General features: G+C 48.5%; 1 protein-coding gene across 8 annotated transcripts in view; it reads right to left on the bottom strand.

The window, feature by feature from the left end:
* Positions 1-527: 527 nt before the first annotated feature.
* LRP1 (LDL receptor related protein 1) overlaps positions 528-16,478 on the bottom strand; it is a 452,537-nt gene continuing 436,586 nt past the window's right edge. For all 8 annotated transcript variants that reach the window (XM_053288908.1, XM_053288910.1, XM_053288909.1 and 5 more), the window contains 7 exons: positions 15,858-16,019; positions 14,094-14,268; positions 12,706-12,810; positions 7,772-7,836; positions 6,547-6,637; positions 4,604-4,751; positions 528-3,203 (listed from right to left, as the gene is read on the bottom strand). In XM_053288908.1, the coding sequence (XP_053144883.1) occupies positions 3,063-3,203; positions 4,604-4,751; positions 6,547-6,637; positions 7,772-7,836; positions 12,706-12,810; positions 14,094-14,268; positions 15,858-16,019 (887 nt within the window). In that variant the 3' untranslated portion in view covers positions 528-3,062. The remainder of the gene's footprint in view (positions 3,204-4,603; positions 4,752-6,546; positions 6,638-7,771; positions 7,837-12,705; positions 12,811-14,093; positions 14,269-15,857; positions 16,020-16,478) is intronic.

Genomic DNA, 16,478 nt, shown 5'->3' with positions numbered 1-16,478 from the left:
GAGGGAGATGGTGGCACATGAGGGAGTCTTCAGGCCTGCACTTGAGGAAATTGCAAACAAGACTCTAGGAGACAGGGAAGGAGGAGTTTAGAGTAGGCTTAGGAGCACTGGAGAGTATAGGAACCCTGGAAGCAACCTGCCTCTCACCTGAGGCAGGTTAGGTTAACAGACCTGAGGGGGGAAGGCCACGTTCCGATAATGGGCCAACAGCTCAAATCAATTTGCCTGCTTCACCCCACAGCAGGGATGTGCAATCCAGGGGTAAAGAGTGCCTGCCACAGAAGAAGGCAAGAAACCTAAGCCTGCTACTTCTTATCATAGAAAGGCGGAGTATAAACTGGGTTCCAGCTGGAAGAGGCAGCCCCTGATTGAAGACAGTCCAGACTTAGTTTCCCAAATCTCTACCAACACTGTGCAGCTACAGACTGCTGTTCGGCATTTCAGAATATCACAGAAATAATAATTCACAGCTCCCCTTGGAACAAATCCTATTCTTAAATTAAAGAAGCAGCAACTTAAAAAATTGGTTAGTTTTTAAAAATTTTATTTATAACAATATCTGTTTTTTTTTTAATTTTTTTTATTTTGTTTTTAGTTGTAAAGTAATCCGGCAAAAATTATTAAAACATTTGGTTCCCCCCCTCCCACAAAAAAAAAAGGCTGAGGAGACCTCCTTCCCTCCCCCCCATGCGTGTAACTTCTACTATAAAAGCTAGTTCATTTTATTTATTTATTTTTGATCTGTTTTCATTTTAAAAAAGCTTGTTGGAGAGAAACGAAAGTTGAAACAACGTTGAACCTCTTTCCAGAAAAGGATGACGGAAGTTGTAGCAATGGAGGGAGGAGAGGGTTGGGGGGGGAGGGGGCAGAGGAGGAATGGTGGTTGTAAATTGTGTTTTAGTCTCCGAGGCAGGCACCAAAATAAAACGAAATGTCAAAATAACTCCCCAAAAGAATAAAGATGATTCCTGGAAATAAAAAGCCTTCAGAAATATTGATTAGCATGAAGAGAAATCTGAAAACAGCAAGAAGTACTATGGCACATTGGGTAGCATCTGAAAAGCAGCTCCCGCCCCCTGGCTGGTTTTGTCTGGGGTTTGGGGGTCACAGCCAGTACAGTGCCATCCACACCGATCCCACCAGAGGCTTTCCTGCCTTTGGGATAAGCAGGAATTAGCATGCCAGATCCCCAGTGGCTTCTGAGTGTCAGTCATGTTCAAAGAGCATGCTTGATGTCTGAAAGACCCTTCATCTCAAAATGCCCACAGAGAGCGATTAGATTCTTGAGCTGCAGTAGGCAACTGTCTTCTTATCAGATGCAAGAAAGGGAGAACATCAGATTGGTGGGAAAGGAGAAAATATATATATATGTGGTGATTGGTGGTATAAAAATAGAATGGAATCTTACTGGTGGAAAAGGGTTAAGGCGTTGCACGAAGAAGATGTGATTGGCTGGATGCAGTGCAAGAAAAGGCTGTAACTGATGAGTCATGCTGAAGACTGCTGGAAGAAGGTGGTTGGAAATTGATAGGATGTGGGCAGATTTACACCAGTGATTCCCAAACCGTGGCCCATAGACCACCAGTAGCCTGCTATGCACTTTCAGATGGTCTACAAGATGGTGGTGAAAATAACTGAGGGAAATGCTGAAGGCCACTTTAAAAGCAAATTGACAAATGCAGGATTAAAAACCAGCTCCTTCTACATTCTGACAACAACTGTGCTGAATGCACATACAGAAGAGAAAGCGGAAGCGTGGAGTGAGTAAGCATTGCTAGGTAGGGGTTGGTACATACTCTGTGCACGGAGAAGTTTGCTGCTTAAGATTATTATCGAAGGCCACTCTCCTACAGTGCAAGCTACATTTCACTTAAAGCAACATTTGAAGTAAATCTGGTTGCTGTGGCACAATGTCCGATAAAACCTGCAAAATTTCCCATGTGAGTGTCATACGTCCATAACTTACCACTAGATTTTGCCTACTGTAAAATCCGAAAGGAGTCTGGCTGTTCCTCCTCAAGCAAAACATAACGTCTGAGGAATTCTGAAGGAAGCCAGAAGTTTTTTTGATAAGACTGGGAGGGCAGGCAGGGGAGAGATGTGAATGCTTGGGAAAAACCTGGAAAAAACCAATCCCAGCACCCCCCAATGCCTTCACATTTCTGGGGGGGGGGGGGAGGAGGGAAATTGCACCTTTCTCCCAGAAGGCTCTTCACCTTGCAAGCTCAGTACAGTCCGCTCAGAACATAGAAGGAGCCGAGATTTAATTTCCAGCCTTTCAAGTAGCCTTCCGGGTGGCAGCCATGATGTAGGAAAATGTGGTGATCCACAAAGAATAAACCAGAACAGTGTTTACACAAAGACATTAGAATGTAAGAATCACTGGTCTACACAGTAGAGTGGCTTAAGTTTAACTACATCCATATTAAGGTATTATCAGACTGAGATTATATTGTGGTCCACACGAGATCAAAGCAGTCAGTCCTCCCCCCCCCCCCACTGCCTTGTGCAGGAGAGAGAAGCAGCAAAGTTTCCCCCTTGTCCCCTGGATCTGATGACTTTTCCTGACATCCCTTCAATCACCTTCTTCTCACATTTCTAGCAGGAGCGAGTTTGCCTTGAGCAGCTCCTATCTGTTCATCAACGGCACCCCAAAAAGGATGTGACTTTTGTCCCAAGTTTTTTTTTTTTAAAGAATGGCAACCTAAAGGCACCTGCCGAGGAAGTCAAGGTGGGTTGATTTGTGCAGCGAGGAAAAAAGGATGCAGCCAGGTAAGACTATGGAGCCCTTCAACCAACTGAGGGGTCTTCATGGTTTCTCCCCCACCTCCCAACGTTGCCTTTAACTCCGTCCACCCCAAAGTCCATTTGGCAGAGATTCAGCGGCTGGTAGATGAAAGGGAATATACAGGTAATAATACTGCTCACATATAAAAGTAATAATCCTTCATTTGTACATTTATACAGTATCTCTTGCTTCCCCACCTCCCTGGCCTCCCCAACCCCATCTTGTCTCTTTACAGCTGGTCTCTGTCTGGGCTGGTGGCCCATTCCCCCAGTCCCTATGCCAGGGGGTTGCCGAGATCGTCATCTGCCCCTCTTGACAGCAGCTCCCTCTTCTCGTCCGTGCTGGCTAGTGAGTTGCGGCTGTTGTGGGCGCCCATGTAGAGTGTGGCGTACACCGGGTTTGTGAAGTTTGTGGGCTGGAGGGGAACCAGAGAAAGAGCGTGAGGGGCTGTTGAGTTGATTTCTGACAGGATCCCCTGAGACCTGCATAACACCGCCTTCCGCCCCCAGAGGTTCCTGTTTACTCTTCCATACCTTCCCACTGTGATCCAGCAATAGCTAGTGGTATGCTTGGCCAGCTTTCTTTGGAGAGACCCTTCCTTCAAGACAGACCTCCAGCCCACCGGGAAGCACTCCAGGAAGGGCAGTGGCATCAGGTTGGCAGCCTAGGCTGGCTCCAACTGCTGGGCCTCCATTACATTGCCCCACCAACTCTCCTCGTGAGGAGGACGGCTGAGCCGGGGCTTCCGTCTGGTCTGCACGGACGGCCAGGCTCACCCTCGTGGACCTTCCACTCGGCTTAAGGTGGTGGTGGGGCAGGGTTGGCTGGGGCAGGGCCGGAGGGCAGTAGGGCACAGGAGAGGGGAGACTGAGGCAGGGATGGCAGCGGAAGTGGCGAAACCTCCTTCTTGGGCCCTGCTGCTGCCCAAATGACAGCCCCTGTTTTCAGCCCATTTGGGGGCTCTCTGTGCACGTATCAACTACCACGTTCAGTGGGACAGGAGTGGCACAGTAGAGCCTTTCCAGGAGCATAGGTGCCCACAGAGCGCTAGTTGTGTCCAGTACCAGGTACACAACCAAACGGCCACTGGTGTTATACCATTGCTTTGACATACATTCCATACAAAGAGTTATCTGCAACCATCTGCACTTTATTAACCCTGCTAGTGGTAGTATAACTATGTTGTCTTAGGTAGACTTATGTGAAAGTCTGCCGATACTGAATTCAGTTGGCAGGTGAAGGCTCAGCATCCAAGAAGGCTCAGCACCCAGGAGAGGAGAGCTGGTCTTGTGGAAGCAAGCATGACTTGTCCCCATAGCTAAGCAGGGTCTGCCCTGGTTGTATCTGAATGGGAGACTTGATGTATGAGCACTGCAAGATATTCCCCTCGGGGGACGAAGCCGCTCTGGGAAGAGCAGACGGTTTCAAGTTCCCTCCCTGGCATCTCCAAGATAGGGCTGAGAGAGACTCCTGCCTGCAACCTTGGAGAAGCTGCTGCCAGTCTGTGTAGACAATACTGAGCTAGATAGACCAATGGTCTGACTCAGTATATGGCAGTTTCCTATGTTCCTAAGAATAAAAGGCGAATACGTGCCCCAGCACTTTTTGGTCCTCACCCTGCCCTCTTTTGGACTTGGATATCCAGATTTCACCCTCTTCTCCATTCTCCTAGGTACACACTGTGGGCCTTGACTTTCATCTCCCAGTCAGGTGGCCTTGTGGATTCCCCTCCCCCCACCTCCTGGAGTCCTTTCCCAGAACAAACACATGCTCCCAGTGTGCATCAACCCGTTTCTCTGCTTGCCCTTTCCAAACCTTGTCGGGGTCAAGCGCAAAGTCGGCATCTAGCAGCTCCCCAACATCATCTGCGTCAGGGTCCCCCTCATACATCTTGTAGGTGGGGTTGCCGATCTCCACATTCATGGCACCATTGGTCATGCGCTGGTGTTGGAAACCCTTGGCCCTGGTGATGGTAAAGCATGGAGAAAAGTAGAGGACAGCAATGATGGCTGGGCTCTGGCACATGCCCTGCTGCAGTGTAATGATCACGGGCCCACACAGTTTAGAGGATTGAAGTTAGTGGGATATTCAGGATGGAATTACACCCCATCTTGGCAAACGTGCATTTCCAAATCTGTTTGCTCAGATAATGCAAATTTGGGTGCTGGGAGACTTTCAGAGGAGAATCTACAGGAAGGTAGGATGCTTTATCCCCTGCTCACCCACTGATCTTCCTCTGCACATGCCACCCAGCTGAGGGAGAACTGATATAAAACAGCCCTGAGGGGGTTACTTACAGGGGAGAACTAACAACAGAGAAAATTTTACACACTGCCAGCTAGAACAGACAATACTGGGTTATGTGGACCAATGGTTGGACTCAATATAAGGGTCCATATGCTCATAGGAATATATATGCTCATTTGAAAGGATGGGAACAGATGCCATTAACCACCTCAGCTCAGGAGTCAGATGCATGGCAAGTTGCTTCTCTGAAGGAGTGGAACTTGATTTAACGTGTAGCACTTCATCTGCTGAGCCTCCACTGAAAACCATCTAGGAATCTGGGTCAATAGGGGTAGGAAACTGGTTGGGAGTACCCATTAGTACCCCCAAAGTGTACTAATGTGTATGAATAGATATCCTATGTTAACTGGAACTGGAACCCTCCCATCTGAAAGTCTCCAGCCTGAAGAGCAAGCTATAAATATTTGTAATGAATACATAACTTCCAAGCTCAGCCATTATGGTTGTTTGTTCTCCATGAACTCACCTATCTCTTTGAATATCCTACCCATGCTTCTTCTGAATTCCTCCAGAATTAATTATCTACATACCTGTCATGTTGTTCTGCCTGATCTGAGGCTCTGCATGTTGCTGCCCTTTGTGGTAACTGGGTGCACTGCAGCAGGATTTTAAGCCTTAGGGGAGGCCAGGGGCTCCCAACCTGTGGTACACCAGATGTTGCTGAACTGCAACTCCCACCATCTCCAGCTACAATGTATTGTTGCTGGGGATGATGGGAGTTGAAGTTCAGCCACATCTGGAATACCACAGGTTGGGAGCCCTTGGTTTAGGCGCTGGGCAAGTTCCTGACCTTTGGCTACCAGTTTGACCTTGACTCCTAGCTCAGGCTTCTTCAACCACTGGGCTGATCCCGGAGCCTCGACTGTCTTGTTGGCTCTCCCAGTTTTGGTTTCTAGCTTATGCTACCTAGTGGCCACTGTCCACAGCGCAGCCCTGACAATACCAAGGTGACAGTATGTTTTTCACTTCTTTGTGGGCTGGGGTTTCTTAGTGTGTTGCTGGCAACTCTGGCACCATTAATTCATTCATCTTGGTAAGAGATTTAAAAGGAATGATCTGGGAGGGCATCGGACAGCTCAGCCCATCTAGGCATCCCCAGGACAATTTAGATGTCCCACCACGATCCTGAGGAAACCATGAAACAAGACATTTCAAAAGAGCTGGGAGGCACCTGAGGAGATACAAATGACCAAAGACAAATGTGCAATGAGCAATGGGAACCAAATTGCAATGGACTGAAGGGAAGTAACCAGCAGCACAGATAACTGAAACTCAACCAATGGTTTTGCGTGTGTGTGTGTGTGTGTGTGCGCGCGCGCGCGCGCATGCGTGTAAGTCTGGTTTAATCAAATGTCAACATTGGATTTAAAAGGCACTCTGTCCCCCACTGCAGTAGATAGACACATCCTCACATGCTACTGACAATCACCATTTTGCAGTGCTTTACTTACCCCTTAATCCGTTTTTTGTACCAGACCACAGCACCTGCCACCAGTATCACAAGCAGGAGGAGGAGGATTGGGATTACAATGGAGACTGTTCCTGCAAGAGGTGGGGAGATACTGATCACAGTCTGGGGATCATCCCCCATGTCCCACCCAAAACAGAGCAAAGATTCACCCAAGCTGCTTCTAAACATGTACACCATCTGACCCTTTATTTCTGCAGACATGCCCACTTCCCTGAAAGATGACCACTGATACAAGCAATCATCCAAAAAGCAAGGGGTTGCATCTCCCTCCAGATCAAAATCAGTTTAAACCGTAACAAGAGTGGTTCTGAATCGCCCATGCTGCTGTAGGGTCTAAAGCACGTGCCCACACCGCTGTGCAACTGGTCTGTTCTGCTATTACTGACTTTTCCATGGTCTCACGTTGCACCACAACGCACACTGGAAATAATGCAAGTCACACCACAATGTGTGAAAGCACAAGAATAAACGCAATGCTAGCAGGACAGCCGCATTACGCTGCGGGACATGCCAGCTATTGTTTCCTATTCAAGTGCATTCCCTACCATGGGGGAGAGAAGGGGGTGCAATCTGGAAAACTCTAGATGAGGTGTCACAGTTCCTTCTCGTCCCAAAACTCTCTTGTCCCAAGGGTCTGCAAAGGGTGGGGATGGTGTAGCCCCTTTTTGGTAGCTTTTAAGCTCTTCCCCCCCACCCCCAAGGCTTCAAAGCAATGTATGAATGAAAACAAAACAAAACAAAAAATCCATTCTCCTGCAGCATGGCTAGGATGGTGACTTGCAGATCAGAAATGCTGCTTTTGCCCGGAGAATGGACATATCATCCCCCTTTCTGTTCCACAGCAAGTAGAGTGAGTGAGAAGAATAGTCTCAGCCCTCTTATACTGGAGGTACGTGTGCCATCATGTGGCTGCTTTCATGGTAGCTGAAAGGCTTTAAATTAGTTATTGCTGACTTGCATGCACACCTGCCCCAAAGTAATACACAGGTGGACCGCCTTACCCGCGGATCCGTTATTCATCGTTTCGTGTATCCGCAGTTGAGAAAATAACACCCGACCTTGGCATATACACCTCCCCACCAAACACACACACATCGACCTCGCATGTCCACCCCACTGCATGTGACCCACCCAAAACATACACAGGCATGGATGCCATATATCAATCTCAGCAAGAGCTCCCCTTCATCTCCCACTCTACATACGGTTGCTCTGTTGTTCACTGGCCAGGGATTTCTCACAATGCTCCCCTGTCATTTCCAATGTGCACCTAGAGAGAGAGAAGACAGAAGTGAACATGGCAAGTGGCCCTTGTGGCTGTGGGATAAACCTGAGAAGGCTCTTGCTGGGCAGGAAATGTGCTGGGAAAGTAGGATGGGAACAGAGAGAGGGGCAGCCAGAGATGTGGAGTGGAAACTTTTCCAGAAAAATTTCCCCATACAGTTGTCCTTTGCCAACTGCAGGTTTGCCAATCGTGGAGTTGAGTGTCCATGACTGGCAAACTGTCACCCCCTTGCCAAACACGACTTGAGTATTCATGGTTGGTGCCATTAAAAAGAAAAAATTTGGCCATTTTTTCCAGCCAATTTCTGGGTTCACGGGGGCAATCCAAGGGTCAGGGGGTCATTTCTGGGGGTCAGGGGTTTTATTATTTATTTATTTGATTTATATACTGCCTTTCCAAAATGGCTCAGGGTGGTTAACAATTAAAACAAACCACTAAAACAATAAAGAGCTAAAAACAAATTAAAAACAATATAACAACAATTAACAATTTGAAAACATTTTAAAACAACAATTAAACAATTACAGTGATTAAAAGCCCCCAAATCAGGTTAGAATATTAAAACAGATTTAAAAACCCTGGAAAGCCAAGCCAAACAAATGCGTTTTAAGGGCTCTCCTTGTTGGAAGTTAAGGACCTTGTGCTGTCTCGTCTCAGACAGTGGAGGACAGACTAGTGAGTCAGAGGGCTACAGGGTCAAGACACTGGTCATCCCTTCTCCACTGCTCTGATACTATCCCTTTGATATGTAGATTGCTAATCTCAGGGACTAACTTCCTTCCTCTCCTCTCTTCCCTACCTGCCCTTCTACCTTGCAACATGGCAAGCCTCTCTCCCTGCACCATATGTGCAGAGAGGATGCAGAATCCATCTGCATCCAGCTAGATAGATAGATTAGAGATCCTAACTCCTCACTTTCCTATCTAGAATGGAGTTCCTTAATAAATGCCTTATATATTGTTTTGAAACTATGAATTGGCTCCAAGTTACTTTACTCTCAGCATACACGCATGCCTAACTAAATCCACTGTGTTGTGCCTCTGTGCACTCTGCTATAATGAGAAAGGGATTCTCTCACCACAGAGAATTTCCAACACTCCTGAAGGCTAACAGAGAATTCAAATTGCGGATTTCCGCAGGGAGCGCATTCCACAGCCCCAGAGCAGCTATAGAGAAGGCCCGCCTCTGAGTCGTCACCAGACGAGCTAGTGGCAACTGGAGATGAACCTCCTCAGATGACCTTAATGTGCGGTGGGGATCACGCAAAAGAAAGTGCTCTCTAAGGTAACTCGGGCCTAAGCCGTTCAATGCTTTAAAGGTAATAACCAGCACTTTGTATTTTGCCCGGAAACATATCAGCAGCTAGTGCAATTGTTTCAGAATAGGCGTAATATGGTCTCTCCAGGTTGCCCCAGAGACCAATCTGGCTGCCACATTCTGAACTACGTACAAAGGCAGCCCCACATAGAGCGCATTGCAATAGTCAAGCCAGGAGGTTAGTAGCTGGTGCACCACTGTTTTGAGGTCATCCTCCTCAAGGAATGGGAGCAGCTGTTGAATCAGCCAAAGCTGATAGAAAGCACTCCTGGCCATGGCCTACACTTGAGAAACCAGGGTGAGGCCTGGGTCCAGGAGTACTCCCAAGCTGCACACCTGCTCCTTTTGGGGGAGTGTAACCCCATCCAGCACAGGAAGATCTAACACTCCTCAGATTCTGAGCCCCCACAATGAGCACTTCTGTCTTGCTTGGATTCAGCTACAATTTGTTCTCCCTCATCCAGCCCATTACTTCCTGTAGGCAAGCATTTAGAGAATGAATGCCATTTCCTGAAGATGAAAGGGAGAAGTAGATTTGGGTGTCATCAGCATACTGATAACACCCAGTACCAAATCTCCTGATGACCTCACCCAGCGGTTTCATGTAGATATTGAAAAGCATTGGTGACAGAATGGAGCCCTGAGGGACTCCATATAACAGCTCCAAGGAGCGACTGTCACCAAGCTCCACCAAATGGGATCTACCCGAGAGATAGGAACAGAACCACTGCAGAGCAATGCCCCCTATTCCCAACTCCCCCAGGCGACCCAGAAGGATACCATGGTCAATGGTATCGAACGCTGCCGAGAGATCCAAAAGGATCAACAGAGTCACACTCCCTGTCGATTCCCCGGTAAAGGTCATCCATCAGGCCGACCAAGGCTGTCTCAACCCCATAGCCCGTTCTAAAGCCAGTTTGAAATGGGTCTAGATAATCAGTTTCCTCCAAAACTGCCTGGAGCTGGTTAGCCACCACCCTCTCGATTACCTTGCCCAGCCAGGGGAAACTGGAGATTGGCCTATAACTATCCATCGCTGAGGGATCCAGGGAAGGCTTCTGAAGAAGCGGTGTAACTATTGCCTCCTCCTCCAAACAGGGAGACACCCTACCCTCCCTCAGTGATGCATTTATGATATTCACTAGGCCATCTCCAACAATCTCTCTGCTAGATCGAAGCAGCCAGGTTGGGCAAGTATCCAGAGAACAAGTGGTAGGCCGTACTGCTCCAAGCAGCTTGTCCATATCATCAGGAGTCACAGATTGAAAATGATCCAACCTAATACTGCAAGACGGATCGCAGAATACCTCCCTCACAGACCCTGCAGAAATAGTGGAGTCCAAGTCGGCCCGAATACAGGAGATTTTTTCCGCAAAGAACCCACTAAAAGCGTCACAGCAGAGTATCTCCGGGAGCTGACTTGAGGCAGAAGGAGCAGAAATTATACTGCTCACCACCCAGGATAACTCTGCTGTACGTGAACCGGCAGACACAATGCGCGCCGACCAAAAACGTTTTTTTTGCTGCACGCACTGCCATTGTGTAGGTCTTCAAATGGGTTCTATGCTGCATCCTGTCAGATTCGAGCTGAGTTCTCCTCCACTTGCATTCCAGTCGCCTACCAAGCCGCTTCATCCCCCGCAACTCCTCCGTGTACCAGGGAGCCATCTTAGAAGCAGGCCTGGAAGGACGCTTAGGAGCAATAATATCTACTGTTTAAAAAAAAATGTTAAAAAAAACCCTGTTTTGCGTGGATTTTAGGCACTTCAGCACTCGATATTCCTCTAGCCCCTGTTCATAATGTAATCCTATGCCTTGCCAACTGCAAATTCGCCAAATGCGAGGGTTTCCAGCAACAGAACCCTCGTGGTTGGCGAGGGACAACTGTACTTTATTTTCCTATGGAAAATTTTCCATTTCTAAAACTTCTACTTGGCTAGTTGAAAAATGCTTGAAACACCATGGGAAATTAATGTGGGGGAGGTGTTGTTTTAACCGTATAAACAGGTCAACTAATATGCAAAACCAGGCCACTACATATTTATATAGCAATTTTTTTTTAGGGGAGGGGGATGCACATTTTATGCAAATGAGGGGAAAATTTATATGGGGAAGTTTCCTGGAGATTTCCCAGACAGCAAGCTTTACTGTGAGTTTGAAATTGCCCCCCAAAAACCGACATAAAGAGTAGATTTCTTTTAACCCCAGATATCAACCGGGCTACACACGATCGAAAACCCGAATTGTGTGTGAAGTGCTCCCTGATAGCTCACAGGGTCTTCAGGGTAAATTTGGGCAATACGTGAATGAATACCCTGAGGTCGGAACTAAAAGCCAGATGTGAAAAATTTCCTGGAGAATCCACAACTCTGGGAATAACACTCAGCAGGTCACCTCTACAGCTAAGTGGAAGTCGTGGGAGGTGGCGGGGTGGGGTCAGTGATGGGCTTGAGTTCACCAAGGGATTATAGGAAGGAGCAAATGCACTGGGTTGTAGGGCACCATAATCTAGCAAGCAGGAGTTGCTGTGGCTATTGGTTGCCATCCCTTCTCTTTCCATAATGGAGGGAAGTGGACAGGGCTCTGGGATGTTAGGAACGATACAGGACCAGATGACTGCTCACGCTATCCAGGCTTGCACAGCCCCTACCCAGGGTTGTTAACTGCCCTGAGCCATTTTTGGAAGGGCGGTTTAGAAATCAAACAAACAAACAAACAATAGGGCTGCTTATGTAGTGCACTGGGATTGGGCCCGATCCTGGTGCTGCCCCGCCAGGTATTTTTTTCGAGCTATTATTGAAGTAGAAAGGGGCAAGTGCACCCTCCTATCTTAGTCCCTGGTCGTGGGCATATCTGGGCTTCCTGTAGCCCAAGCATGCACAAAGCCGGGCGTCAAGAGTCACACTTTCAGTGTGATGCATTGTGGGATGCTGGAGGACTCCAACCTCCTCCGGCTCTCGGCTATGCTGCTGGCTGTGGCTTCAATCGTGTGTTGCAGTGAGAAGGTATTGATCATGTACACGGGGAGGTAGGCAGGAGCCTGTCTCCCTGCCAACTCTCCCCATTTCAGTCGTGAATGTCCTTCAGGTATGGCATGCAGGTCAGAGGAGTTGCAGACTGGGAAAACTCTGCCATTCAAGGAAAAAGGTTGGCTTTTGAGAACAGTAGGAGCAGGGGACATGTCTATTCGAGAATGGAGACCGACACAGACATTATGTGGAACACGAGTAGAGGTGTCTGTACACATGTGCATATTTTTGTATGCAGATCCCCTCAAATGCAAGGAAGTGTACATGCATGCAATGAACACAGTGTGTGAGAAGTTGTCTGTGCGCATGGATCTGTACATGCACACATGCTATATGGATTGTACATGCGTTGAATGCAACATGTGAACAGGGCTATGGCATCTGTGGGTCAAGTGGCAAAGTGTGTGCTTTCCACCGCCAAACAAGAAAACAGGGCTGAGTTTATCTGCTCTCATCCTGAGAAGGCCGGCCAGCACACCCCTTCCACCCAAATTTCCTTCCAACTCACTGGCACTCTGGCATCGATGTTTCGGTATTCATGGTGCATGTGCCCCCATTCAAGCAGTAGTTGTTGCAAGTCAAGCAGCTGGAGGCTGTCCTGCCGTCAGAGCATCTGCAAATGTCGAAGAGAGATGCAGTCAGTGGGGCACAGGACCCTTCTCTCTCCTCGTAACTGAAGCCCAAGCTGCCGACCAGGTCAGTGCCCTGGAGTGATAATGTCATTTCAGCCCCACTGATATAGCCTCCCCCTTAAGACTGCCTTTTCGTGTACCTCCACTTGCCTCTTATTTTTTAGCACTGCTTGCAAGATCCTTAGTCCCAAACCCAACGACAACAGGAAGTGACCTGGAACTCCCACAACGTGACAGCAAGAGGTGCTTTGGGTAAAGCAGGGGTTAAGATTGCCAGATTTCTTGGAAGGCACACAAAACTCAAATCACCGTGTGTGTCTGTGTGTGCGTGCGTGCGCGTGTGTTGAAGGGGTGTACAAAAGGAGGCTCTTCATGTCCTTTCCATTTAATGAGGTAGCAAAAGTGCTATCCTAGGAAGTCACATGGACCAATCTAAGGCAGATCCTGGCTGGAGCAGCAGGCAAACTGATACATCACCATGCCTGCTTGTCCCCCAACAACCTTATTCTGTCCCTCTTAGCAGCCATCTGGTATTCACTCTGTTTCCCCACTGATGGCTGTCCAGTTCCCCCTGCCGAAAGTGTGGTGTTGTCCTTCCTTTTGAGATGAGCAGCTCGCAAGCGGAGCCTCTCCAACAGGCAGCAGTTAATGCCACAAATGAGGCACCAGGAGGGGCACTTCAACCTAAGCCACCCAAGGAGGCACCTGGCACTGAAGGAGCCCAGAGTACTCTTGGGAGCAAAGGTGTGGCTGTAAGAGCGAAGAGGGAGAAGAGAGGCAAGGGGAGGAGAAGAGAGGGTGCTGACAGACAGAGAAGAGAAGAGGAATCCCTGCGGTCATGGAGGAGGCTGCGGAGAGCGCCTGGGCTCTGCACGTAGAAAGAGCCTGCCCCCTGAGAGGGCTGGCCAAGCAGAGGGACTATCCACACAGCCCAAGCAGAGGCCCCCTCTGGCAAGGAAAGTGCTAGTTGGGAAGGAGGGGAAGGGAAGGAGGAGAACGGGAGAAGCAGCCTTTTCTGGCATCAGGCATCATGCTAAACCCTGTCCACGTCACAGTCTTCCTGGTACAAAGAAAACAACGATCCAATCAAGATCAAAAGCCAGGTTCCATCAGAGCCAGTGCTCCTGGCCGAGGAAGACATGGAATCTCTGTGACACGGAGCGCCCTCTGCAGGACCCAGGAGGCATTCCCCAACACCCTCAGCACCATCCGATGGGCATCACTCAGCATCAACCCAACCCCCACAGCAACTCTGGGCACCTACGTGCAGGTGACATTGCCGCTCTGCTTGTTGATGGAGCAGTTGCCACCGAGGCAGCGGTCACACTTGTTATTCTGGCAACGGTCCCCATAGTAATGTGGTGGGCAGCGGCACAGGTGAGTTCCAGAGACGGTCAGCTGGCACACGCCATTATTCTCACAGTAGTTATAGCAAGGGCCTGGAGGACAGAAGAAAGTTTTCAGCATGGCATGAAGAAGAAGAAGAACTACTTCTGGGTAGACAGGCTCTTAGCATCCCATTCCAACTGTTCACGGGTACCTCGTCCCTCGGTTATCTGGACCCAGCGCCTTTCAGTGCCCCACCTACCATTTGCTATATCCAAAGTTATTTATAACACAGTAAAATCCACAAACTGAACAACAAAAATGCAAGCAATTAGTCCCAAAGTGCTTAACAACAATCTCAGTGATGGATTATGTGGACTGGCCCTCATATCGGAGGAAAATGGAGACATGGTGGCTGCATTTAGATGTCACAACAAACTATGGGCAGGTTCTCACAAAGTGCCTCTGAAAGATGAGGGTGGCAGGAGAAGGTGGTGGCACACACGCTCCTGGTATGCGAACATGCAGTTGGTGAAAGTCCTGGTTAGAGGACTGGGAGGTGATCAGGTACAAGGTGTAATCATATTTCCTCAGCATGGGCAGCCAACTTCTGCCGCCTTAGATAAATCTAAGATTATCTATTTTGGCTGCCTGTGCCGGCCAACTACAACTGACTCTTCACACATGATCACTTCCTGGTTCTCTGACCAGGATTTTCACCGCCCAGACAATCAAGTATTGATAGTGTGTGAGCCTCTTCCTAACTTTCTGTGGCACTTTGACTGTGAGAACCAGCCCTATGGATTGCTGTGATGAAAATATGCCAGCACAAGCCTTAGGTTCAAGAACACATCCCCCTGCCACCTCCCCCCCCCCGCCCACACATACGAGGGGAAGAGATTGAAAGCTTCCTCTCGTAGTTTTGAACAAACTGCAGTTTCCTGTTACATCTGGATATGGGGAACCGTGTTTTGTTCAAACTATAGATAGCTCACTAAACCAGCTGAGAAACCAGGATCAAACTATGATTTGATATTTTGGTTTGTGAACAGCCTGTGGTTGGAATGAACTGTGGTGCCCTATTAGGACGGAATGGGAAACTGCAGTTTGTTCAAAACTATAAGAGGAAGCTTTCAATCTCCTTCCTTCATGTCCAAAGGAGCCAGGGGAGAGGAGAGAATGAACAAATTCAAACTGTGGTTTGTTGTGAGGTCTGAATGCAGCCAGTCCTGGGATTGTATATCTTTTCACACTCCAGCCCTGTGGCACTGTCAGAGTTGATTCCAATCTAGATGGCTAGAAATGAAGGCCAAAGAAGCAACAGGAGTTTTGTAGCTAGTAACAGGAGGAGAGTCCCCGAGTTGCTCAGATCCGAGACAGAAGCTTTTATAGGGATCAGAGACAGCAATATGACCTGCTCTGGCCTATTGCTATGGAGAGGATTCCTGGGTGGTCTAGCCGATTTCACTGCAGTCCCCTCCTTTGGCTAAAGCAGTGGTTCCCAACCAGGGTTCCTCCAATAAATTGTATCTAGGGATGATGGAAGTGGTGGTTCAGCAACATCTGGAGGAACGCTGGTTGGCAACCACTGGGCTAAAGCCTTGAGTGGAGCGAGGGTAACACACAGGCTGAATTCCCACTGGAAAACCTCAGGTCCCTAGTTTAGGTCTTGTTGCGAGTGTGACAGCTGATGGGCACTTACGGTTTTGACACCTGTCACCGGTGAAGTCAACTGGGCAGCGGCAGATGGGCTGGTTGCCCTGGTTGACCGTGCAGCTGCCATTGTTGAGGCAGTAGTCGGCGCACAACTGCTTGTCGCACTGAGAGCCAGTGAAGCCGGTGGGACAGCGGCAAGTTGGCATCCCTAGAGCATGGGAGGGGAGAAAGTAGAGTCATTAGCAGGGCTAGGCCAACCGCCCTCATTTTGCACAGATCTATATGATCAATGAAATGTTCCTGCATTACAGCTGCATGAGCTCTTTGAGGAAATCTGGGATCCAGTGAACATGCACAGCGACTCCTTGCTACTGAAACCGCCTAATTATTTCCTGGCCAGAACCTCCATGTATTTTACAGAGCAAAGTGGCAAGTTGAGGAAAGTTGGACTCTAGGGGAACACCACAAATAACCTCTAGGTGCCAGGAAATTGATTTTGGTACTCAGATGTCTGTCTGAGCCTGGGATCAGACTTTTGTCAGTCCTGGAATCAGCACTCAAACAATTTGAGTTGGAACTGAGACTGGGTTTTGGAATAGAGACATTTTGAGGATGTAGTTGAAAACCTCGGAATCGAGAATGGATGCCCACAATCTTGTGGAAGGAA

Source organism: Hemicordylus capensis, chromosome 2 (assembly GCF_027244095.1).
Source record: "Hemicordylus capensis ecotype Gifberg chromosome 2, rHemCap1.1.pri, whole genome shotgun sequence".
Taxonomy (NCBI): Eukaryota; Metazoa; Chordata; class Lepidosauria; order Squamata; family Cordylidae; genus Hemicordylus; species Hemicordylus capensis.
This window is presented reverse-complemented; position numbering and strand designations above follow the sequence as displayed.